This window comes from Melozone crissalis, unplaced genomic scaffold (assembly GCF_028551555.1).
Source record: "Melozone crissalis strain CALT ecotype California unplaced genomic scaffold, PUWL_Pcris_2 ptg000016l_1, whole genome shotgun sequence".
Lineage (NCBI taxonomy): Eukaryota > Metazoa > Chordata > Aves > Passeriformes > Passerellidae > Melozone > Melozone crissalis.
The window spans coordinates 9,954,675-9,979,043 of record NW_026535794.1 but is presented as its reverse complement, the minus strand read 5'-3'; the positions used below and the strand labels follow the sequence as shown (position 1 = coordinate 9,979,043).

The 24,369-nt window shown below is 35.8% G+C and overlaps 1 protein-coding gene across 1 annotated transcript in view; it reads left to right on the top strand.

The window, feature by feature from the left end:
• PTPRN2 (protein tyrosine phosphatase receptor type N2) overlaps positions 1-24,369 on the top strand; it is a 634,421-nt gene that overhangs the window by 274,755 nt on the left and 335,297 nt on the right. The window contains exon 11 of the mRNA XM_054274266.1: positions 12,067-12,146. Coding sequence (XP_054130241.1) covers positions 12,067-12,146 — 80 coding nt within the window. The remainder of the gene's footprint in view (positions 1-12,066; positions 12,147-24,369) is intronic.

Sequence of the window (24,369 nt, the reverse complement as noted above, 5' to 3'; positions counted from 1 at the left end):
GAATTCAAATAATTTTTCAATATGTATTTAATGTTCTCACATTTGGAGTATTTTCTGCCAACATCAGCTCTGACCTTAGGAGAATACCTTTGTATGGAAAGAAAACAAATTATTCTGATTTCATAGTATTTCAGGCCTTATATCCTACCATTCTCAGCCTCCGGTTAAGAGTGAGATTTTCAGCTGAATATTACATTCTCTCTAGACTGATATGATTTTCCCAATTGCTATTGAAGATCTTTCACTCTAGGTATCTCTTTTTTTCCCATTTTGTTCTGCTTTAGCTTCCCCCACCCATTTATCTAATGGCAGTTTCCTCATTTTTGCCTTCTAATATACCAAAACTCAGTACTCAAAGAACTGAACTTTCAGGAGATGTGCTAACTTTACCAGCATTTCCGTTTTCATATATATTTTTTCAGCAGAAAACCTCTAGCACAGCATTCTTTATTCATTCTATAAAACTACATTAATCTCAATCTGCTGCTGTTGTTTTGAAATGTAACAATTCACTATATAACCATATAATCTATATATATAATGTTAAGAGTGAGCAGAACACTTAGGCTAAATATGAAATGCTAATATAAATAGATTTTTTTTTAAGTTGAAATGGCTGATTTTGATTATCTAATATAACATCCTGGATTGCAAAGCCATTTCATTTAACCACTGATCCCTTATCATGAATTGATGGATTTATATTGTGAATCCAAAACTAAGTTAAAAGACCAAATCCCTCATCTTTCAGAGTCTGAATCTCCAACACCCAGGATTCAGGCTGGTTGTTCAGCTTTCCCCTCACAGTGCTCCCCACCCCCACTGGGACTACAGGTGAATTCAGGTTTACTTAAATAGTTCATTATATGAAAAATGAAAAATTCAGGTTAACTGAAGCTATACAAGGAAACCATATGAAGACTTCAGCTGATTAATATCTTTCAAATTTTGTAGCAGACACAGCAATGTGATTTCACATTTTGAAAAGAAAATACTATAAATTTGAAGTAATAACTCGTTTCAAAATTTAACTAAGCTTGACTTATTTAGGTGATGAGAATAAACAAAAAATTGACTTTGGACTGAACTCAAGCCATTTTCTTGTTTTGTTTTGTTCAGGTGGCCAATCTTTTCAATAACACTAATTATGATAGACTTCTGAAATATTGAATCACATCTATATATTTTTCTATAGCCAAATGTTTTATTTCATGAGCAGAAAAGAAATCCTCAGTTAATAAGTAGCTCTTCAATGTTTCATTTTATTTTCATTGTTCAATGTGTGACTTCAGGTTTTATTTATTGCACTTCATTCAAATTCTGCTTTGAGGTCAGAAACCCCATTTCCTTCTGTTTTGGTTTGGATTTCTTTTCCCGTAGTGCTCTTCACTGCACTATCAAAATGCTTGGCTAACATGAATTGATATATTTAACTCATATGAGACATGGGGTTTTATTAGGACCATCCAGAGCTGGAGTTATGCATGAAAAGATTAGTGTCAAAGCTTCTACCATTACAAGGTGTCCAGTGTGATGTCTCACTGCAGGGTTTACTCAGCCTCTTCTGAAACAAACTTACCCTGAGACAGAATCCCATTGGCTCCAATCTGCTGAGCATTCCATTACCTGAGCATTCAGCAGTCCCAGCAATCAGCTCTCCATTCAGGCAAGGGCCTTTAACAGAAATAAATAAATAAATAGATTCCTGAAATTATTTTTTCCTCAAATGAACTAAGAATGAGTCTAAGTCTGAAGTGAATGATTCCAGCAGAATTTAAAGTAACAGGAGAACCTTTACATCTTTATTATTCCATACTTCATTTGCAACATACCTCCTGAAGTCTGATAAAATTGAAATGAAGGTCTTCTCTACTACTTGGCCACCATTCATCTTTGGATTTCAAGGATCCTATTAAAAAAAACATTTGATAAAGAAAGGTTGCATTTCTGTGTTTGAAGTATCATAGACTTTTCCTGTTATACAGTAGCATGTCCATAGTTTTTTAACAGTTATGTGTAAATGGTGATTTTAACAAAAGCTTGAATTTGGAAGGCTTATCATGAGGACAGTTACAAGCACATTCTTTTCATACTTCAAATCTCTTGTTTCCAAGAACTGGGGTTAGAGACATTTTGCACCTCCTTTTCAAAGAACAGGCCTTACACAACCAAACCCTGCCTACCATTATCCCTGCTCTTAGGAAGAGCTGGAACGGTTGGGCTGGAATAAATACAATTTGAAAAGCCAGCCAACCATCCCAGTGAAAAGAACCTGAACTGAGGAAGATATCTGAAAATCAAACCAAGTGGTGAAAGTTTGGAGCAGCTTAAAATACTTCCAAATTGGAAGTGTTGGGCAGGCAGAGTGGTGAGTGGATCTCCCAACCTCACCTATTATAAACATGTGCATTGGCTGTCGTGTCCTAATCATGCACTGTAGGTTTTGTTCATTGTTTGTCATGGTACTTTTATAACACCTGAAAAATTCAATCAACCAGTTAATCATATTCAGTCATCCAGAACCTAAACACTGGAACAATACTTGGCATTTTCACTCCATTGTGCTGATGGGTTATGACATGTGGTGTGTGCATGCTCTAAATGTGAACAACTGAGGAAATTATTGAGGGGCAGGACAGTGTGAGGGAGGATTATTTAACCACTGAGCAGTGGTAGGACAGGTACCAGGGTCTTGTTAGGTTTGTGTTTGAAAAGTTCCCTTCATTGTACAGATTCTCCATTATTTGGTGTGATTAATCTTTTCTTGTGTTGTATGTTGAACGTCTGTGCATTAAAATTTTTGCAAATTTTTTTTTCCAGATTGGCAGATTCTGGATTCTGTTGTCTATGTCATTTAGATTTACTGAGAGGAATGTTCTGTAACTCATCCTGTTCTCCTTAAGATGCTGTAAATTAACTAGAAATATTTTTTTTATTTCAACTCCATTTATTGTCCAGTTATTAAGCAAGATTTGTATTTCATTTTGACCTATACCATGCTTAGTCTCAGTAAAAAGGTAGACCTTTCAAGAAAGTTGAGCAGTATTTTTCATCTGCTCTCTGATCTTAAATAGCAAACAAATAACTGTGGTTATTTGACATAATCTTGTTTAAAGTGTTATAAAAGCATAGCTCAGGAATAATGGAACCCCTTTTATTCAAACTTGACTTCTCCCACAGATTTAATGAGTCTGGGAAACAAATTACATGAAAAATGTATTGCTGTAAATCAGTGCATGCAGGCACTTATAAGAAATTACATTGTGTTTTCTGGTACATATTGTCTTATTTGACAACTAATTTATAATATAGAGATTCATCACTTTTTAGAGGAATGATGATAGGGAAAAAAAAAAGGTGAAAATTTAAACTATGCATTTCCTTACTTAAAAATGAGTTATTCCACAACCTTAGCATTACATTAGTCTTGTGGCTTTTCCCCCTGAGGTACAATACATTTTGTGTTCTTTTCTTAAATGAATGTGCATATAACCAAGATAATTTTGCCTTCTCCACTGTAACATTCCTCCTAGAAAAATATAAAAATCATTTAAGTAACAGGAAGTTTTTTGGCCTGCAGCATTTTATGAATTCTAGGTTGCAAAGAGAAAGACCATAAAAATCTAAGGAGATTCTTATAAATAATATGTATGGTGCTTGGCTTTCCATTACAACATTTCATCTCATTAAAACAGAGGATTTGCACCTTTGTAATCAAAAGCAGAATGAATCCACTATTACTGAAATATTTCCATGAGCTCCTAGGTCCCTGCTCAAGAGAAAGTTTTTACAGATATGTGAACTTCTGAAGTCTAACCTTTTTTAACTTCATATTTCTCTGCTACTCATCTCTCTGTGTGACTGAGAATGCCATCATATTCCTTTTTTAATAAAATCAAAGTTCATAACATTATAGGGTAGGCAAGGTATACTCCTTTCTTTCAAGCAAGTCATTGAATGTGTGCCAATGCATTTGATTTATATAACACTTCACATATTATTGACAGGTAATAATTCCCATTCTGCAGATGGGTAGATTGAAAGCCAAGGCAGTTTGCTTCATTTTCCCTAAAATGGCACAGGGCTTGATGACAGATACGAGAATAGAAACAGAGAACTGTGATTCTCACTCTTGAACTAAAGCTTCAACCACAAATAGAATTACTAATATTAGAAATGAAAAAAAGGTTTTCATGTAGGGATTTGTTTAAAAGAATAACCTCTTAGAAGAAATATAAAAAGAATTTTATGTCTATGTCTGTCTTGATCCTCCTGCCCTTGGCTGCCTGATTCTCCTAGAAGTACAAATCATGTACACACATTATTTTCTCTCATTTTGTGACCTGGATGGTTGGATTGCATGAGCATTACAGACCTGCTGACCCAGCCAAAAAAGATAAAGGATTGTTTTGCATTTTTGTTACAGCCTAGCCAGTAAATATTGCATAAACAGGTCAATAAGTTGAATTACAACCTGCTTGTGGAAGAGTTTGTATTCCTTAAGAGCCATAAAGACAGAGCAAATAGGCATTTGTAGGTGCAACTGAAAAAGCCCAATAAATTCTACCTGCAGTGCCTCCTTTGCCAAGGAAATATCTCTACCTCACAGCTGGCAGGGGAGCCTCAAGAACAAATCTCATTGTTGTTCTCAGAGCTAAGGGAGAAGCCAACAGGTCCTTATGAGGACAAGCAGGAGAGCTCTGGTTGTAGCACTCAGAATTTTGTGGCCTTTTGAACTAAGACTGCAGCAAGGTTTGGTTTTTTTTTTCCTTTGGTTGTGCTGCCTAATACTGATGCAAGAAATTTGTGTCCTTCATGGATCCTATCAAAGCTCTGAACATTCTGAACCTGTACCTTTGTAACAGCCCTAACATGTGAGTCATGCTCCTCATTAAGGATTGAAAGTCACTTGTGCAAGCAGAGCAAAAGGTGACTGTCATCCCAGCAGAGAAATTTTATATGTGCTTTCAGCCAGTTCCATTAACAACACAGGTGTGTACAGGGTGAGTAGGGCTGAGGCCAGTAAAATGCACTGAAGGCTTACTGGGTGAATATAAAAAATGTCTGTTGTTTGTAGATACAAAGGAATAAAGAAGGAGAATGGAAATATAAATGTTTTTTTTCCTTTTTTTACGACACAAATTTTATACTTTAGCTTAATCCTTGGGGAGTGGAAGAAAAATCACTGTGCATTTAAGAAGCTTTTTGAGACCATTCTTCCACCCTTGCAGGGTCCAAACAGGTTTTTTTTACCGTAAGAAATTATAGCACTTGTATGGTTTGTTCTTTTAAATACTGTAATTAAGAACCTTATTTGCATGGCAGGCAAAGCTGGCAACTTTCATGTACTCAGTGTGGTGAAAATGTCAAGTTTCATGGCTTGTGACAGATTAATAGAAAAATTATTTTAAAACTCTGCAAATTATTCATAGATATTGAGTAATCATCAAAAGTTGCATTTTGTGAATAATAAAAATAGGGCAAACTGAGTGTAGCATCAATCTCTAAATTAAGCGTTGTCTCTTTTTTAAATCACTTAAATTGTAGGCTTAGCAAAATAATCTTCACCTCAGATGAAGCAAGTTGTAAAATCTTTAAAATACTCTTTCATCATCTTTTGCAATGTAAATTAGGATCAGTGTACTTAGCACAATTTTGATGCATATAGATTAAATGATTAATACAAAATTAATGATTAATGTAAAATAATTAAAGCTCCATCTTTTAGTATCAGTATCAGAGACCCACCAGACAAGGATTGCTGTTATTGGAGAGTGTCCCTTTCTGGACCTGTCATCCCTTTCCTGTGACTTCAGTCTGGAAATTATTCTAATGACAGTAGTGTGTCAGGCATTTCGTTATTTGAGCACCTTGTCATTGCCTCTTCTCTGCCCCTGAAATGCTGCTCTGTGCAGTCATTCCTCAGTGCTTATCATGTCAGGGGGAGAGAAGAGGGCACAACAAGGTGTCCAAGACTTGGACACCTAATAATTCCTTCCTGATAATTCACTATAATTCACCTGATAATGCACCATAATTCATATCTGATTTATGAAGAATGTAACTTGCAGAAGTAAATCTGGGCTGCAACCATCAAATCCAGGCCCAAGTTTTGTTTCCATGTAGCTGCATTTGTAAGATGTGATTGCTCTGAAACTGTCAACCTTTCTAATCTTTGGGGTCTACCTGTTATGCCTCCCAGCTGCCTGGTGAAAACCCCTGCAATGAAATTCGAGTGCTGATAGGAAATCAGGGACTACCTGGTGAGCACTGTAATTAGTGTCTTTCCCTTAGCAGGGATTTTGCTTTTCCATCTTTAGTTCCTGGTCACTGTCAGACCAGGTGGAATGCCAGGACAACAAGTCTTTAACTTTGTCTATGCTGTGTTTAGTGCAAGAACACTTCAGAGAATGGTGCAAACTGTTCCTGCTTAGTGTATATGAAGGATATAAATATTAAGAGATAATATATTAATTACTGTATTGCAGGGTGTTCTGGAACACTGTGCATCATTCTGCACTTTAGGGAGCATGTTGAGAGTTTCGTGAGAAGGGCTCAAAAAACTCATTTTGCTAAAACAGAAAAAGATTTTTTAAATTGATCACTGGCTGTGCATACATACCTGTCAATAGGAATGTGAGAAGACATACAGCTCCACATTGATATTTCTGCAGTCCAGGTGCAAAGTGAAGCAAATCTTTGAACAGTAAATATATTAAAGAGTGAGAGATGTGTGTCTTTTTAGTATTAAGTCTGAGTGATGATCAATAATTCTCTACTCAACAGTTCAGGGATGTTATTTTGTAGCAGGTCAGCACAACACATCCTTTGCAAGCTTTCCTGAATCTTTGAAGCTCAGTCAGGTACCTGCTTCTGTAATTTAAATACGTTATGATGCAATGCTTCACAAAATAAAGTCTGGTCAACAGTTCTGGTCAAAAATGTTGGTAAAATTTGAATCAAGTGGTCAGCTGATTTACAGCTACTCTGAATATCAGAAGGAGAAAAAAATAGCCAGTGTACATCTCTTAATCCATTCATGTATTGTGTGTCAGTGTCCAGCTGAAATTTTCTGCCTTTGCTTTCCTCTGTAATTCATGCTGTAGAAACATAATGTAGTACAAAAATGCCTCTGCTAATTATGTGCTTTTCCCCATTGATTTGATTTGACATAACTATGTTTATATACTTCTATATATAATATATATAGAGGTATATAAACATTTACAGCAACATGAGCATCTTAATTTTTCCAAAATTGAGAAGGTGAAAAGGAGGCTTCAGTGCAATATGAACAATGGACATAAGCTTCAAATTCTTAAACACAGAAGGCATAGAAATGTGTACACATTGCAAGTCATTAGTTCAAGCCCACCAAACGTTTCCTGAGACAATTACCTTCACTGCTATAAAATTTGCTTTGCATAGTCCTCTGGAGCGTTACTAATTGCTTTTCTTAACCTCCAGAGATTAAAGGATTTTGAAATGAACATATAGACAAGTGGTGACTTTAATTTCAAATCTGAGCTTTATTAAGGCAAGCCCTGTTTTATTAAATAGGGTCATTAAGAGAATGTTTCATGTTGGAAATAGCCAATCCTAATCTCCCTGTCTTCCTCCAGTCTTGAGAAATTGCACTCTGCCTGTATCTTAAAAATGAGATGCCACCTCAAATCATTTCCATGTGGCATCAGCTCTATGTCTCATCTTCAGGAGTGCAGAGAGCCATGTTGGCACTTGTTTCTGAGATCCTTTTCCACTAGGGGGTATGATAGACTGTGAGTGCATCTCTCAGTGAACGCACGGTGAGATCCTGCAGCGCTGGAGGACGCGCACACGAGGGAGAGGAACAGGCGTGCAAAGGCTGGCACATAATTTATGGAGATTTAAATCCTGCCATTCATAAATATAATTATAACCCACGGCTTGAAAGTGATATGGACCTTGCCATATTGATCACGCTCCAGCTCTGTTTATTCACATCATTCATTTGTTGACAGACAGGGAAAATATAAGAAGAATGCTGTTAGTTGTAAAACAATTAACAAAAGGAAATACTTCTATTTTACACAAAGAATATTCTTTGTTTCTGTGTGTGCTGTGCACCCTCCCACCTTCAGATGGGAAATATAAACCCAAGGGGAGGGGATTTTATTAAATCAGCAATCAACCTTCAAGTCATTTTGGTATAAACACTGTAATTATTTCATCTCTAGTAAACAGAATAAAAGACAACAGCACATAAGGGTGACAATTTGCAATATGCTTAGAATGTCTTTGTTAAAAAACCCTTATTATGACTGAAGGCAACATTATTGTAAGTAAAAAAAAGGCAAAAGTTGTGACAGCCAGCAGGGTGGGTAATTAGTTGATAAAGTTCAAATAATAAATTTAGCAGGTCATTGCAACAGACATTACATTTTGTGTGGGGCGAAGTCACTATTTATTATCCTTGAAGCCAGAACTGCTTACCTTTATTTAAAAAAAAATTGTAAGAAAGTATAAGGAAAAAGTTATAAGTGCAATTACATTGTATAGTCCAGATACCTTCTAAAATTCACAATCTTCACTTACTTGAGTATAAGTTCATTTGTGTCAGAAAAACATTACTACAGATTTACCTGGGGGTGATTGTAGTAGCATGCAGCTCAGGGCAGGGATAGACAAAAAGTCCTGTCTGACATTTTTTACCCCAGTTGCAGCAGATGTCAGATAGGGGTGAGGTTTCAGCCTGGTCAATGGTTTCTGTGTGACTTTTCTCCTGCCCAGCTGGGTGAGGGCTGGCTGGGGTAGGGTACCAGCAGGAGTGATGCCTCTGCTCCCCCAGCACCTCCCTGGTCTGTGGGAATGGTTTGCTTGCAATTCATCAGCATATAACCAAATGTGTGCACTTCAGTGAGCCCCTGTATTTCGAGCAGTTTGAAGACAATTGCCATTAATGTTATCCAGGTTTCAGAGGGTCTGACACAGTCTCATCTACCCAACTCAAATTTCCTATCAGAGTTGCATTTTATACATCTTGAAACCTTTTTTCAGGCTGGTTGACCTCTTGTTAAAAAGTCTTTTAAAAATATTTTGCAGTCATATAATTACTGGTTTTGTTTAAATGTTCTCATCCCACACATAATGAACAGTGAGGAATTCCCTAAAGGGCATCTTTTGTTATTGAAATATTTATTTATTGAGTGCTTTTGCCAGAAGCCCCCATGAGAAAAATCTCATTTTATGAGCTCCTGAAGCAGTCAGTTCCCAAAACATCAAGCAGAAATGCAATTTTGACCAAGTAATCTCAAGGTCTTTTGTTTGCTTGTAAATAAACAGAATGCCAATGTGCAAAAAGTTGTGACAAAAGCTGCTTTGTTTTTTTTGTATTTTGCAAATATTCCTAGTGAAGCCATGCTGATCTGGTGCTCAGGTGATTTCTAACATACAAGAATTCAATTGCTACAGTAGAGGAAAACAATGTCCCACAGAGCATCATATGAGTGGGTGTTTCAAATGATTCTGAGATTTATTCTTTCCTGCAAAAGAATGGTCTTAACTCAGTGACATCCCACTTGCATGAGGAATTATTTTCCTTGCTCTGTTTTTGTTCTTGTTTTCCTTGAGCAGTGAGGAAGGAACTACAGTCCTTGTGGCAGCACTGATGTGGGCATGACTCAGATCTTCCTGTGTTCCTGGGTTATCCAGGTGGAGTCAGTAGAGAATAGTGGGGTGGTTGCTGACAGGCTTCACTCCTTGGAAATCCTTGTCTCTCACTGCCTGGGCTGGGTCATTGAAATGATCCAGTTTTAATCTGTGATTTTACTGATGCCAGGAAGTGCAAGGCTGCTGGGAGTGGGGCAGGGCAGCACAAGTGGGAGGAAGTGGGGAGTGGCTGAGAGGGAAAAGTAAAACATCCCAGTAAGGGAAAGAGGGAAGGAAGATTTTTGTGTTTGCTGATAGACCTGACGTATAACTACATTATGCTTTAATTTTTGTGTTGGTTCTAGGTTCTCAGCTGTAATGGACCATGCAGTGAAGATTTGGGGGGAATATCTGAAATTGTTTTTTCTTTCCCTCCTATCTTGGTGATGCAAGAGCTGCATATTGGGGTGATGCTGTTTTTATTTAAAGCAGACTGCTACTGGCACTGTAAATATCTGAGCACCTGAGAGGAATCAGCATTTCTCTTAGGCTGGCAGAACAGAAAGAAGGACAGTGCAAGATTACTTAGAGTCAGTGTTTGATATCCTAAAACAGGTGCATTTTATGGTTGATTATCTCAGGGTTAATGACAGAACAGTCTGGATTTTTGTACAGCAGTTATCTCAAATAAAAAGTACTTTGCAATTGTTGAGTATTTTAATCTATAATATTAATATGATGTTGACAAATGTTTTATACTTGCCTGGCATTATTAAAAGTGTTTCTTGACCATTAGTGACCAGGCTTTTAGAGTGTCCTTTAACAATAAAGTCTGTTTTCTTTTTCTCCCCTCCCCCCAAGAGTACTTCAGGAAAAATGATGGATTAATGGCACTCGCTGTTAACTCCAGAATAAAATGTGTGCAGTGCATGCTTTGCTAGTAAAAGATGAAATGATATTTCGTATTCTTATTCTTCCTCTGATTCCCTTTGTAACCTCAAAGCAAAGTCTTACATTTAAGAAAGAGTTTTTACTACGTGAAATGGAAAAAGTTTAAAGTATTTCTGTCTAGCATATATGTGATCCAATTAAGCACACTTCATTAAGTGCTCTCCATTCTATGATTGTAGAAGGTGAACATGTCACTAAAAGAATAACTTAATACTTTATTTCAACCCCTGCAACAAAATATTTTTCAATTTATTTCTTTTATGCAAAAATTTTTTGGATTTCATTCTCTCCTAAGGCACTGCCATAGGAAGTCAAAAGCTATTACATGTACAGTTCCAGCCCATGCCCTTCACCTTTTAAGCAGGGTTGCTCTTCACAGTATAAATATAATTCTTTTCTTTGATAATGTGACTTTTAAAAACCTTAGGAGCTTGCATAATACATATTATGTAAGTAAATTTTATAAAATAGTGCCAATTTTTGGGTTTTTTTCAGACCCTATGTTCTTCTCTTCTGTAAATGCTTGCATTAAAATTGGTATAGTCTCTTGTTCCCCAGAAATTTTTCTTCAATAATACATTCACTATATTTTTATGTGTATTTTTGTTATGTGTTTTGTAGCTAAGTATTTAAGTATAGTTTTAAGGACATGAACCTTAAATTTCTTATTTCCTTTCATCAGATGTACATGTGAGATGTTTATTGGGATGAATGGATGGAGAATAATGCAACATTACAAATATAGATTTATTTTTCCTTAAAATTACACAGTGATATTTTTTGGTGAAGCCCTGAGTACATTGCCATTCTACATCTGGCTAATCAGTTCCTTCCTCTGTAAACATCTTATAGATTTTAGTTCCATAAAGGATCATCAGGCTACATGCAGAAAGGTCTTCACAGAGTCAAATCGTTTCCTCTCAAAAGTTGCTATCCCCTCTGTTGTTAAATGATAAATACTTTGTGGTATTTTTCTGGTCAAAACCAGCTATTGGATCAGATATGTCCAGAATCCCTTCTCCACACATATTCTTGCAGAATATGATTAAGATAAATATTCAGAGTTTTTATATTGCCCCTCTGACTTGCAGTTGTGACAACAGGAACTGAAGTTGTGTTGATGTTGGGAATATAAATGTGAAAGTACATGTAATCTTCTTTGGATGCTGAATTCCAGTGATGAGCTATGCTGTACTTCACTGAATAGCAATTTCAGTGCCTCCATTTTTCCATCTTCATAATAAGAATAGTATTTACAGAAGTGTTCTGAAGTTTAGTTAATGTCATTGAAATTCTTTCAGACGGGCACAAAATACACACAGGAAACCACAAGAGGTATAAAAATGTATGCAAATGTAGCTAATGAAGCAAAAGGAAGAGGGCTAAATGGTGTCTTAATAGGTTCTCTTTAAAAACCTATTTTGATAAGGGATATTATGCCATGTCTCTTGATTATGAATCTTACATTTTTTTAATAATCTCTTTCAGCGTGCTGGGACCAGCTGTGACCTTCCGAGTGCGCTCAAACCTCCAAAATATTTCAACTGCAGATGTTGCCAAAGAAGCCGGTAAGTCCCTGTCCTCCCTTCCCAGACTGTGACCTCCCGCATGTCTCTTTAGCAGTCAGTACCACTGCAAACAGCACAGACACGTCTTGTTCTCCCAGAAGACTGACGTTTAAAGGGGGAGAGAGTCGAGAGGTGAGTGGCACATGAAAAATTGAAGTTTAATATCTTTAAGTCCATTAAAACTGTTTGTGACTTCCTTGTTTTTCAAGAAAACTAAATAGAGGCTTGTCATCAAGTTCCAGTGTGTTGAAAAACACTTCAGTGTTGTCAAAAGCTCATAAAAACACATTAGTCATTTGTAAAAGATGATCACTTTTTTGATACTTTTTTTCAGAGAACAAAAATGTTATTACACCTTAGCCTTAATTTCTGGAACAAAAAATGATAAGATATGCCTTTTTTGTTGTGCTGTTTCAACTATTTCAATGACAAGTTAATCTTGGAAGTAAAGATTGCATTTCTAGAATTAACCTGCTTCTGAGTAAGTACCACTGTTCTAAGGACTCCTGTTGGCTCCTTTTCAGCTTGGCTGTTTACTGTATTATGGAGTTGTTGACTGAAAAAACCAATTTTTGCAAGGTATCTGAATTTATGACTGATTTGTTTCCAAATTACTCAATTGATAGACTTTAAAAATCAGAAGTAAATAAGTTGCAATATTGCTTGAAAACAGAAACAAGTAAAGTTCTTGTAAATAAACACTGTGAGTTCCAATCTGTTTATTAACTTCTACTTTTGCATCACCATGGATGAATGTAGTTACAGAAAAAACTGGGGTAGCTCCTAGGCCAGAATTTTCCTTTGCAGAACCCTTTGCATTGGAGAAGGGTTTTGTTAACTTGTGATTAAAGAGTAGCAGGGTCAAAAAACTGTTGTTGTATAGTGTCAGAACTACCAATTTACAATAAGCGCTGAATTATGTGACTCATGAATGGGTTTGATTTTTTTTTTTCCTGGGAAAAATTAATATGGTTTTTTCATAACAATGATCTTCCCTGTCTTGTAAACTTCTTGAATCTCTCTGAAAGGACCAACAAATACGATGCTGTTGGTAGAGCCTGCTGGATTGCCAGAGGCTTTTTGCAAGGTCTTCCCAGAAGTTTCTAAGGAAATGAATTGTTTCTTAGAATGTGGAATATGGAACAGAAAAATGGTGAATCACTAATTGGTTTGGAGGCAAGAAACGGAGATTAGGAAAAAAGTATTAGTTTTCTAAAAGGCTAAGATAGTGAAAAAAAAAGGTGGAAGGATCTCTGCTCAGAGTGTAACATTCAATATAGTTATAAGTGAATTAGAAAAGAGTGAGCAGCATGGTGAGAAATCCTGCTAATACTGAATTATTCACAGTAATAAAGGTGAAAGTTGATCTTAGAAATGTAGAATAAAGCTGAATGAATGGACTCAAAATGGCAGATGAATTTCATTGTAAATTACTGTAAAAATTTCATATGGAGAAAAAGTAGCTTTGCATACAAGGTCTACATAGTAATGTAGTTGGTGTAGTAATGGGTAATTTGATGAAAATGACAGTTCAGTCTCCATTATCAGTTGAATGAGGAAAAGTTTTTTTAGGATTATTTGAAATGGAATAGAAAACAGAATAATATCATTTGTTCTTTCGTAAATATGTCCTTCGCTTTTATTTAAATACCACATATAGTACTGCTTCTCATACCTCAGATGGATTTGAAATTCTAGTTGAAATGGAAAGATTCAGGTAAAGGCAGAAGGCATGACTGTAAGTATGGAATGTCTTCCATATAACCAGTGGTGCAGTAAGAAAGGAAACTTTATTTTGAAAAAAAGAAAAAGAGTATGGTATAAGAAAGGTCTGTCAGCTCTAGAGTTGCACAGTGAATATGGACAGGATGGTATAATTGCTTTTGCAGTGCAAGAACAGATGAAACTGGCAGAAAGCAGGTTTAAAATAAATCAGAATGCAGTTTATAGTTTTTCCAGTTGAGGATAATGAGGCTTACATGTATTCAAAAATTTACGAGTAAGGAAATTAACAGAATTGACATCCACTGAAATTCAGCAAGGCTGTGGAAACACTATCAAGTCCAGGAGGTTCCTGATGTGCCTTGGCCTGTTCCTAACAAGCTACTCTGAAAAGTAAAGAATGCTGTGACTTGTTTATTTCAGCAAAACTCAAGATACAACATTCTGGTTTTGCTTACCACTGGAATCAAAGTAGTTGTTTTCAACTTCCTTAACTTAAATGCTACTGAAAATGTGAGGAGGTTCTGTGGACAAAATAATGCCACCCCAGGGAAAGGGCAACAAAGTGGTGAAGGATCTGGAACATAAACCCTGTGAGGAGTGGATGAGAGAGCTGGAGGTGTTAACCTGGAGAAAAGGAGGCTCAGGGGAGACCTCATCACTCCCTACAACTGCCTGAAAGGAGGCTGTACCCAGGTGAGGCTCAGTCTCTTCTCCCAGGCAACCAACAGGACAAGGGGAAATGGCCTCAAGCTGTCCCAAAGGAGATGCAGGTTGGATGTTAGGAACAATGTCGCTAAAAGGGTGGTTAAGCACTGGAACAGGCTGTGCAGGGAAATTATGGAGTCACCATTCCTGGAAGTGTTCAAAGCCAAACAGACATGGCCCTTTGGGATATGGTTCAGTGGGCATGTTGGTATTTGGTTAACGTTGGACTTAATGGTCTGGAGGTCTTCTCCAACCATAATGTTCTATGATTCTAAGAATTTCTGCAGATTCACCAATTTAAATTAATATTTTATCTACTCTTTATTACATTAATGTCCCAAGCATTTTTTGACTTCTGTTTGCTTAGTAAATTAAAACTTACAGGATTTGATGACTGCAGAAAGAGGTTTACAGGAGTTTTGCGTAAGTTCCTCTTGGTATTTCAGTGTGGCCATACTATTGTCATAACTAAACCTTGTGTTTGTCTTTTACATAAAAAAATATAAAAAGAACTCACAATTTTATCCATCCCTCAAATATTTTAAATTTAAAAAGTATCTTATTTTTCCTTTCTAACTCATGAAGTTGCAGTGCTTGTCAATGTACTCGCTAATCGGTTCATTTATTTTAAGCAGACATCTTACTTCCAGATCTCTAGACCAAAAATAAATTCTCTTAAAAAATCAACAGCAGTATGTACTTACATAAGAAGTTTTTTCAGGCTCTAGTTGTAATTATAAATTTTTAAAGTCAACAGTGTCTTGAAGAAAAGCATTCCAAGTACTTAATTTACCAAGGGAAGCCAAAGGAGAATAAATCAATGTATACTTCCAAGGCAGGCACAGGTAAATGCATAGTTCCATGCTGTACTGCTATAAGGGAACTTGACATCCCTCCAGGAGCTTGGAAAGCAGATCTTGTTTACAGAAAGTGAACAGACCAAATGGACAGAAGAATTTCACAGTCTGTCACATCCTTAGAAATGAAAAGAATTTGGAAATTGAGGTAATCAGGTGCCATAATAAATATAGGAATGTAAATTATTCAGATTTCCAAAAAGGAATCTATTTGTGCAGGTGTTATGTACATGCAAGTCTCACTGATAGCCACAAGAACAGTTTCTGCGCAGCAGTTTGGTCTCATTATTCATGTAGCATATATTTTTGTAACCAAAATGGATACACTTCATATTTTCCTTGCACTATTTAAGGCCTAAATACAGGGAACTATATTTAAAGTTTTCCATCCTCTTCTGTGGATTTTGAAAAATGTGCAGGTTAGAGAAGACACGGGACTATTTAGCAACTTTGCAGGGAGGTGAAGGACTTAAAATATCCACTAAAAACCAGAGATATGGAAGTATGATAATAAAAATGGTTGTCTCTGTTGTCTTGGAGTTTGAGATTTATTCTTCTTGGTGCACGCATGACATATGTCTTGAGGCAAAATAAACTCTCTAAAATCCTTCAGAGACATTCTTGCTGATAAAACTTTTTCTTCCCAGCAATTCACGGTTCCAATTCTATGTACATGTTTTGACTACTTTTGGTTGGGTTTTTTTTCAGTTTCTAGGGCTATATAATAATATGGAGAAGTTGACAACAGAGTAATTTAAAATTGTGAATAGCTTGTTTTCTCACATTAACAATAACTTTATTTGTTCTAAAGCAGGACACCCAACATTTTGCCAGCTTCACACTCCTTGACATTCAAATGATAGAATACATCTTTCATCAAGTAGCTGTCTTCTGGCCTATTTCTGTTTAATAATTCAGGTTCAGTGGTGCAATGTAATTTAATCTCAATGATTTGAAGAAATAAAATTTCTCAGGACATAAGTTACCTGCTCTAGGAGTAATTACAGTTGGCATGACATCATTTAGACAAACAAATGTGTATTTCTTTTCTCTTCAGTTTAAAGGTCAGGAGAAACCTAGCAGAGAACAATTATCAGTAAGATAACTGTATAGAAAAAATTGTAATATTTTTGATGTAGAAATGAGGAATTAAATTACTTTATATGTAGTCCAGAATCCTACCATTTAGGCAAAGACAGTGATAATTAGAGAAGTGGAAACTTCTGAAGTTTGCAAGCACAGAATTTTGGCATTAGGTGCCTGTAATGGTCATATATATTCTCAGCACATGAAAAAGAGATGTAGGAGAGTTTTGGGCACAGATGCTCAGCACTGCTGAAATGCCTTTTAGTGTTAGAGTCATGCTCACATTTCTTTTTGTATTGTATTGAAGTGCAACATTTTAGGTGTTCAGGTGAAGACTGGAAAGCAAAGGGCTGTGGGCATAGTGTAGGCATGGTAGTGATGGGGACAGGCAGAATTAAAGGCTGTGCATAACCACATATTAGGAAATGTACAGGTCTTGTGTGCATGTTCTTGTGCCTAAGATATCTTGTGATATGCACCAACATGGAAGGTCAGAAATTTAGATTTATTTAATGTATATATAGGAACAGAAAAGTTTTCAATTTTAATTTCCATAACTTTTAACTAAACCATTGGTTTGGATGGTTTTGTGGTTAGCTTTATTTTTTTTCTTTGGGGTGGAGCCTTTTTTACTTTTGTGTTGCCCTGTTGGTGAAATTCACATTTTCACACTGTGTATGGTCTGAATAGGACTATTAACCTGACTTAGAGAATGGGTTGTTGAATCATATGAACTTCTTGTCTAAAAATCATTTCTCTGTGAGGGATTTATTTCTGAAAATAAAACATCACAAAATTAATTCTGCTGAAACACAAAAATGCAAAACATAATGTATTATTATTCAAATTTTACTGTATTATGCAACAGAGCAAGCTGATTTGAATAAAAACACTGCCTCAGAGTTATTGGAATATATTAAAAACATATAGAATTTCTCAGCACTTTTAAATGACTGCAAATGATTAAATCTGCAATCTTACAGATTTTGAGATTTAACATCTACAAATTTTGGTCATGTCTCAGCTGAGCTGAAATTTCCATGACAAAAAAATTCACTGTCAAAAAGTTCTGTTGTATATGCGAATATTTTTGTTGAAGTTGGCAGCTTTAAACATACAAAACACCATCCTTAGCTTTTAGCCTTAAACAGTCGTTTTGAGTTAAAGAAATACTTCAAACCCCTTAGAGCTAACTTACCCTGTGCAGTGTTTCCAGCTGCTGGTGTGTGATTGGTTTGGATATGGTCCAAAGTGGTCCAAGATATCATAGTTCTGCTCTTAATTGGGTTGACTAAATGGCCGAGCTCTTTGTGAGTCTGCATCCAGTTGGTAAAGAAGGTATTTATGCCATATTCTGTCTTCAGTGTACTGCTTCTCTTGCTGACATCATGAAATTTTTTGTGCTGGTTTGCTAATAACATCCAACTTGTTTTTCATGGTGTCTGTCAGTGCAGGAGATAAGAATTCTGTGTCATCAAAAGGAGGAAATTTCAATTTCAAAAAGCAAAATCACTATAGCCAGCCTTGGTTTTCTTGTTGATTCTTGGTGTAAGCTTTCCTAGTCTTGTGAGAAGTCTCAGCAAGATTAACTCTTGCTTCAGGCACCAACATGTCCATGCTGGCAGTGTCTTGGTTCATTTTTCTACCCCACAGCTGTGAGCAGTGATGGTTGTTTTGAAAGTATTTGTTGGTCAGTCACTGTCAGATCACAATTCAGCTGTGATGAAGTAAACAGAACACGTTTAAAGTCTTCAGGTGAATTCCTTCTCTCTATCTAGATTTTTGTAGACTGTGTAATAAGATATCTTGGTCTCTGAGATGGTAACAAAGAGTGTGTCTGTGAATAATTTGAAGTTCATCTTTGAAGAGAATTGACAGCTTCTGTGTCAGAAACTTTGAACAGCATAGCCAGGAGGCTGTGAGGTTCATCTGATTTCACTTGCCATGTCCCTGGTTTAAGTAGGATTACAATTCTTTGGTCTATAATGTGAAACATAAAGATTTGACAGGCCTTTTTCTGTTCCTACCTCTCTTAAGTCTTGTGGTGTAAATCCTGATTTCTTCTACTCAAGCCTCCTTAGTTCACATTGTCCTTTTTCACCTCCTGAGCTCTCTGTACTGGATTGATTTCCTTTCACCTACTGGATCATCAAATCTGTCTGAATTATTTTCCTCAAATCCATCCATTGCTGAATAAAGGATGTCATTATGGTTTTGAAGATTATTCAGAAACTGAACTGTCTTCTGCAGTACCAAATGTCTGATGCAATGATTAATGAGTTTTCAAGATGGCATTTCTTTCCACCTTGTTCTTCTGTTGAAAAATAGAACAAGTGAGAAGCGCCGCCGTTCAGAAAATGTGTCTCAATCCTGAAGAATAACAAGTACCTTTGGTTATGACTCTTCTCCATGGACTTCCTTCTAATTATGGTATTCATTTCTGTGATAAGTAGGGGTAGAATTCACTTGAACATACACCCTTCTCCTCTAAGAATAACTGTGAGGTATCTAATTTTAGAGTGAAATATTTCTTGTCTTTAAAATCACTTTCTATTTTAATAGAAAATTGCAGAACTTCCTCCTGTTCAACTTATGAAGTCATGTCATCTATTCCAGCATAAACCCTTAAATCCAGCTGCTTATTGGGAATTGTAAAGCTACTTAATTTTGTAGAACTTGCGGAAGGAAAACAAAAAGAGATAATTAGCATTATGTAGTTAATAGTCTTTAATTTAAAGCAATGATAGTTTATGCCGTTGCATTCTCATGCCTCTTATTTAGACCCATTAATAGAAAATTGTCAATTAAAGTAAAATAAGGAGAAACACACCATTGGTGTAGAGTAGATATTAGAATATTGTGGAATACAATAATTAATAGCTGAACAATAGTGTACCAAACGTTCAATGGAAATACCAGAATGGAAGCTTAGATTGAAAGTCATGTATTTTGTTAGGTGTTTTTTTGTGAAAACTATAAGCAGGCCTATGGAGACTGGTAAAATAAGTCTTCCATTTAAGTAATTTATGTTGTAGTTTAGAGGTTAATAGAGATTTTTAAGCTGAATTTTTTTAAGAGCCCTCTGGTAATATATCTAAATGCATTTTAATAGTGGAAATAGAATTCATCTAAATCTGTTGCAGCTGTTGAAATGTTAGGCATTTATTCAAAAATAGTTGCCTAGATTGCATCTACATTCAAAGAGAAATGATAGATTATATGAAGTGATATTTATCATAGGTGGGTAAAAGTTTGTGAGAGAAATCATCACTAATGTCCACAGAATCACTGAGACATTGTTGATGATAGAGCTGCCATACATTGATCGTGCATGTAAATCTTGGGAAATTGGTGGAAGCCAGGATGGTAGAATTTAGTAAAATGGAAAGCTTCTTCCTGTAATTGCTGCTTGGTAACAAACTCAAAAATATTTTTTTTTTCTATTGATAGATCTCTTAGTCTTCTGGTGCAAATCCTGATTTCTTCTGCATAAGTCTTCTTTATTCACATTGTCCTTTGCTAAAGTATTTTAAAGCTCTTTAAGGATTCAAAATTAATTTAAGAGCAAGTAAAAATACAAGCATTTAAATTTTGATAAATATTCCCATGTGTGATACTATTAAATAACTGAATTCTTGCAGCTGGCTTCTTCACACCTACAGATCTCATAATCCAGGATGAAAGCACCCTAGAGTTGTAGTGCAAAGTGGGTTTTTTTCAAGCCAAAGAAATCTCCCAATATATTTTTGACTATGGTCAAAAATATATTGGGAGATTTCCATTTAGACTTGCTGCAGATTTCCGTGCACAGATGTTTGAAACTGACATGTACATTTTAGGTGTAGGAAAGTTTTCAGTTGGTGCAAATCAGCAAATAGCTGCTCTAAAATCCATGGCACAGAGGATGTGTGACTGAAACAAAATACTTTTGTTTTTTTGTATAGCAGCAGTACTGGGGGTCCCACTGTGTCCATAGCATCAAAAAGTCCCCACACTAAAATATTTGAGAGCTAATTTTATTTCTGACTTAAAGCAAGCAGAAATCCCCAGACCCCAAGACGATTGCTTAATGTTGTATTTCACCATATTATTTAGCCAATTTGCTTCTCTTTCACATTTTCATGATAAACATCATATTTTCCAGGAAAATTGAAATATATATGCATTATGACATATACAGCAATAATTCCAGACATCTCTAAATGTTATAGTCCTTTAATAAAGTTTTATGCATTTTTGTGCTGTACACAGAAGATGCTATTTCCATTTATAGCAAATCCCAAGCATATTAAAACAAATTATTTAGTAATGCAACAGAAGAAAACTGGTAATGCAAGATCATGCATTGATCTTTGAATGCATTGAAAGGCAGCTTTTATATAAAACATAGTTGGGCTGTGTACTTTTTTTATGATTATGTAACTTTCTAGGTAAGCATAAAGAAGGGAACTGTAGAAATTCTGATTTAGGTCAGATAGCATTGTAACCTCATCTTTACCCTGAAAAGAACAGTCAGTACCTTTTTTTCTCCCCATTGGACAGATTGATTATAACTTCTCAAAATGTGGAACAACAAGATTAACCTAACGATTTTAAACTGTGCATGCAAATAAACACTAGGCACCATGTGGAACAGGGATAATGTGGAACAGATAGTGTTCTATTTCAGTTGGTACAAACAGGAAAATAGACTTTATCTGATGTAACTAAATATCCTATTTTTAATATATGAAATTGGATGATTAGAAGTCTTGTGATTTTAGCTGATAGCTTTCATATGAGCCAAAGAATAAAAATTGTGAGTGAGAGCATTGCTACTTCAGGAGTCTATGAAAAATAGTTGTTATTTAAAGCACAAGAGAAAAAACAGAAAATCAATATACTCATCTGAGGATCAGGCTGTTTTCCCTTTTACCTGGAGAAAAGTAACAACATGAAAAGGCCCTTCTCCAGAAGTGTGGTGTTTTGGTAAGAGTGTAAGGGCAGCTGCCCTGAACTTGGGAGCAATTTGTTCTCTTGCTAAAACATGATTTACAGGTTGACATCTTGGGAAGGAGGCACAAATGTGACCCTGGATGAAGGGGCAGGTTGGGGTTTCTGGCTGAAAAAGGCTTAGTTGGAAGGTCCAGGGGATTCACATATCATCTGTCTTGAAAATAGGCACTTGCATGACCTTCTGCTGCTGATAGCTCATGGAGGGATGTATCTGAGAGGGGAAGTAATGAGCTCTTGATAGTGTGACTAGGAATTATTTGAGAGCTTGGGGAGAGTTTTTGAAGATAAGATAAGTTTTTTGGCAGTGCTCACAAGGGCACACTTGTCAGCAGTGTTCAGACCTGTGCGTTAACATTGCCTTCATTTTGAGCAGTCTTTTTTCCTACAGACTGGAGGCTCCTTCAGCAGCTGCTGCTCCTGCCTGATACTATGCACAATTCTTGGGAATGTTTGGGCTACAAGGCAAGGGACTTGATTTGCATGAATTGTTTGTTTTCTGGACTATCCATGGCTAAAGAAGCATTTTTTTTTTCCTCCTTGAGTTTTCCTGAGCTCCACATATCCATTCTGACATGCAAGATAAGATTGAGTCAAATTTATCACATTTGATCTTGTTCTTATCTGGGGATGATGTTTCCCATTTGGCAAAAGTAGTTTTCAGGGTTTAGAGATAATTGACCATTGAATAATCTGAAAATACTTAAATCTTTCTAGAATTACGTAGTCCTCTGGAAAATGTTAAATCCCTTTGTTATGTTTAAAAGATATTTTCCATAAATTTGAACTTTTCAGGTTAAGAAAAACTGTATGAATTTATGTTGGCTGAATTCAGAAGACATCTCTAGATTTAATCTAGCCATAGATTTTTCAAGTAGTACCTGTAAATCCTCTTTTCTCAGTTTTCTAAATTGTAAATCTGAAATATGAACAGGAAAAGGCTTTTTATGAAAAAAATAAGCTATAATGTATAAGTTAATTCAGAGGATAGGCAGTACAATCACCATAGGATAATTATGATCATTTTTCTCTGTGCTACTTCTGCTGCTTTTAAAAACATTTTTTCCTGGTTGCATCAGTGTAACAAAATCAGGATGACAGCAGTCATAAAATGGTTTTGGTTGAAAGATCCATCTAGTAGGTTATTTAGACTGTCCCCCAGAATTATGATGGGATTGGCTGGCAGCAGATCATATAGCAAATATTTGATAGTCTGTTGAAAAAAAAAAGACCAAAAAAAAGATAGATGAGGAAAAAATGTATATGCCAAAATCCAGAGGGTGCCTCTTGGCAAAGTTTTATAGACATTTTAGATCAGTAACAAGAAAAGGTAGGTAGCTACACCCCATTACTCCTTCCTAAACAGCCAGGTAATTACTTTTGGCATTTTGACAAGTGTTTGCTGGAGTGAAGGTCAAAGCTGTCAGCAGAGAAGATCTATGCTAATCTGCTCAGCTGGAGAAGTCTCAGGTAGCTAATGTTTTGTAATTAGAAGTTGTGGAAACCAGTTTTCACTGTAGTTTTGCACTGAGCATAAGTGAACTAATAAAACAGAGTAATTTCATTTATCAGAGTTCACAAAAATTAGCTAAATGGGTGCTTAGGAGTAAAGATCCAATAGGAAAATGGAGAAATCTGTGGTTCAGAGTAAATTTATATTTGTATGCATTTATATGTGATATTCTATATATATGTGTGTGTGGTATTATTATATAGATATGTGTGTATACAGGTATATTTATCAGAGATGTTTATAACACGTGTATTTGGCTATATATGTACACAGAGATAAATAATGGTAATATTTTTAATTTACATTGAAAAATATTAATAAAAAGGAAGGAAAGGGAAAGGATGCACTTATTCTACTTTAAAAAGATACTGGAAATAAAAAAAAATTGCAGGAAATTTCAATTACATGAATGCAAAACTTCAATTCAATGCATGCAACATATTCCCATTTTCTTGTGGGCATTTTCACTTCATCCAGCGCTACTCTGTAAGTGGATTTGTTTAACTGAGAGGGGTTTTAAACTGCTAAAGTTCTTTTACAAGGTATGAGAAAATATGAAAGAAAAAAACCCAAACAAATAATTGTATTGATACAATTATGAAAACAATGGAGATTTTTATAATATGTGTCATTTTATAATGCTGATTGTCTTTTCCTGGTATTATATTTATGTCTTTATCAGACTAAACTAAAAAGTATTGTTCTCACTTATCATGGTGTTCTTTGTGCTACTGAAAGTGTCTGTATTGTGTGTATATATATATGTATATATATATATATATACACATATATAAGACAGAAACAAGGAAGGTTTCAGTGGAGTTCAAGGTGTTCAGCTGGGCTCCTGAAGTCCAGACAGCCCCTCAAGTCTGCAGTGATTTCACACACAATTAAGTGTTTATTCCCTCTGATTTTGCTTCATGAACTAAAATACCCAATATAGGTATTTGGTGACCATGAAATTCTCACTGTACATGGAGAAAGAATGCAGACCACCAAAAAGTAATGGTTTGGGACTGATTAGTGTGTACTGTGGAAATGAAAGTAAGGATTTGATGGCCAAATCTTAGACCTAAACCCAATGAGAGAAAGTTGCAATATTTCAGTGGTTGCAGTCAGAGCTGGACTAGAACTTCATTGGTAGCAGTCAAAGCATACTGGTGTTTTGCTGAGTAGTTTTTAACCTTGATCAGCTCTGCCACACAAACTATTGAACTGTTACCAATCAGGAGCCATGGGGCTGCAGCACTGAGGAAAATATTCCTCTGACCATTTTTGCTTTACATATAATCCAGAGCAAAAATAGATAAAGCTTTAAACCTAGGTCTGAAGAATGGTAGGTTAA